The 2,500-nt window shown below is 43.4% G+C and overlaps 1 protein-coding gene across 2 annotated transcripts in view; it reads right to left on the reverse strand.

The window, feature by feature from the left end:
- kdm5ba (lysine demethylase 5Ba) overlaps window positions 1-2,500 on the reverse strand; it is a 43,094-nt gene that overhangs the window by 29,281 nt on the left and 11,313 nt on the right. For both annotated transcript variants that reach the window (XM_076267900.1, XM_076267901.1), the window contains one exon: window positions 1,199-1,318. In XM_076267900.1, coding sequence (XP_076124015.1) covers window positions 1,199-1,318 — 120 coding nt within the window. The remainder of the gene's footprint in view (window positions 1-1,198; window positions 1,319-2,500) is intronic.

Raw genomic sequence — 2,500 nt, forward strand, 5'->3', positions numbered from 1 at the left:
AGCATTTCTTCCTCTCCAGTGTGCAATAAGAAAGTAGAATATAGGCTACAGTGCAAGTTGACCGATGATTCATCTCCCATGTCGCGTCTGGTTGCAGAGCCTTGGTAGGCCACTAAGCAAATCTGCAACCTATGGGCCCAGCTGCCAGTATTGGAGGAGGCCTAAACATCTCGTAGATGAGACTGCCTGGGTTATTTTGTTTCGATATTATAAAACACATAGTCATTGTTGCCCACCATTCAGGGAATAGGCATTTAAAAGAGAGAAAGATTATGGAGTGATATGACTCAGAAATGACATCGGGCAATGGCAGTGCGAGATGTTCAGAACGTAAGAGTTAAAACTTCTACAAGCTCAATAACATCCACAGCGGAAAAAAGAAGGTAAGAAAAATAGTCGGAAAACTTAGATGTGTAAGGCAAGCAAGCAAGCTTGGCGGTTGTTACTAAAAATGTGAACATGCACGTTGCACTGTTGTGCGGTGGACTTTCAGAATGAATAGAGTCGGCGTGTATTTAATATCGAGGCGCCATATACAGTAGTTTGTCCGATCGGCCTGCTGGTAGGCTATAAAATTAATTGCGCTGTCTGTCTGAAAAAGACGCGTTCTCTTCCCATGCAGTCAAAATGAATGGGAGTGTTCAGAGCAGGCTTGTCATAGTGTCACCCTGACATGACCGTGCGTAGCCTATAATGTGAATGACTTGTTATTTTATTAAGGATTTCTTTCTTTTTGCAAAAAATAAAGTACAATATGCATTAATTAGTAGGCTAAATAGCAGCTTGTTGAAATTATGTGCCAAATTGCGTTTTTTATTACAATGATAACATTGTAGGCTACAGGTCGATGTGCGTTTTATTTGGAGACTGTTTTGCGAGACAGAGACCGAGTTTGCTGCTGATATTCTGGAGATAGACTACAACATAGCCAATGTAGGACTTTAGCCTTTTAATATATTTGCTGCATTGGATCAGTCTTTCTAGAACAGGCAAGAGCTGTCTAGCCTCACGTCAGCAGCACCGCATCACCCATATACATTAAAACAACCAGCGGATGGCGGGCGGGTGCGGTTTTAAAAATTGGTCAAAAAACGTTGGTGCGGATGGATGATAAGTTTTGCTATGCGGTTACGGTTGAAATAATAGCCCATCCGCGCATCTCTAGTGTGTGTGTGTGTGTGTGTGTGGTCAAACGTACATGTACTGGCATGTTGAAGTAGTCAGACTTGAAGGAGTCGGCCATGTCTCCGAAGGTCCTGAGGGTGTAGTTTCTGGACGCCTGCTCAAAACCAAACGCCACCTGGAGCTTCCCACACTCCTGAGCACACACACACACACACACCAACAGATCAGCAACTTTACACACACACACACACACCAACAGATCAGCAACTTTACACACAGACACACACACACACACACACACACCAACAGATCAGCAACTTTACACACACACACACACACACACACACACCAACAGATCAGCAACTTTACACACACACACACCAACAGATCAGCAACTTTACACACACACACACACACACACACACACACAGATCAGCAACTTTACACACACACACACACACACACACACACACCAACAGATCAGCAACTTTACACACACACACCCCAACAGATCAGCAACTTTACACACACACACACAACAGATCAGCAACTTTACACACACACACACACCAACAGATCAGCAACTTTACACACACACACACACACCAACAGATCAGCAACTTTACACACACACACACCAACAGATCAGCAACTTTACACACACACACACACACACACACCAACAGATCAGCAACTTTACACACACACACACACACACACACACACCAACAGATCAGCAACTTTACACACACACACACCAACAGATCAGCAACTTTACACACACACACACCAACAGATCAGCTACTTTACACACACACACCTTTATAACTCACACACACACACCAACAGATCAGCAACTTTACACACACACACACACACACACACACAGATCAGCAACTTTACACACACACACACCAACAGATCAGCAACTTTACACACACACACACCAACAGATCAGCAACTTTACACACACACACCAACAGATCAGCAACTTTACACACACACACACCTTTATAACTCACACACACACACCAACAGATCAGCAACTTTACACACACACACCTTTATAACTCACACACACACACCAACAGATCAGCAACTTTACACACACACACACCTTTATAACTCACACACACACACCAACAGATCAGCAACTTTACACACACACACCTTTATAACTCACACACACACACCAACAGATCAGCAACTTTACACACACACACCTTTATAACTCACACACACACACCAACAGATCAGCAACTTTACACACACACACCTTTATAACTCACACACACACACCAATGGATCAGAAACATAGCACGCACACAGACAGACACACACAGTATATTTGGGCAAGAAACATTTCTAGTTTCTA

The sequence above is a fragment of the Alosa pseudoharengus genome, unplaced genomic scaffold (assembly GCF_046254945.1).
Source record: "Alosa pseudoharengus isolate Yale_2024_CS ecotype anadromous, Long Island Sound unplaced genomic scaffold, YU_APseudo_1.1 YU_APseudo_1.1_scf_5, whole genome shotgun sequence".
Lineage (NCBI taxonomy): Eukaryota > Metazoa > Chordata > Actinopteri > Clupeiformes > Clupeidae > Alosa > Alosa pseudoharengus.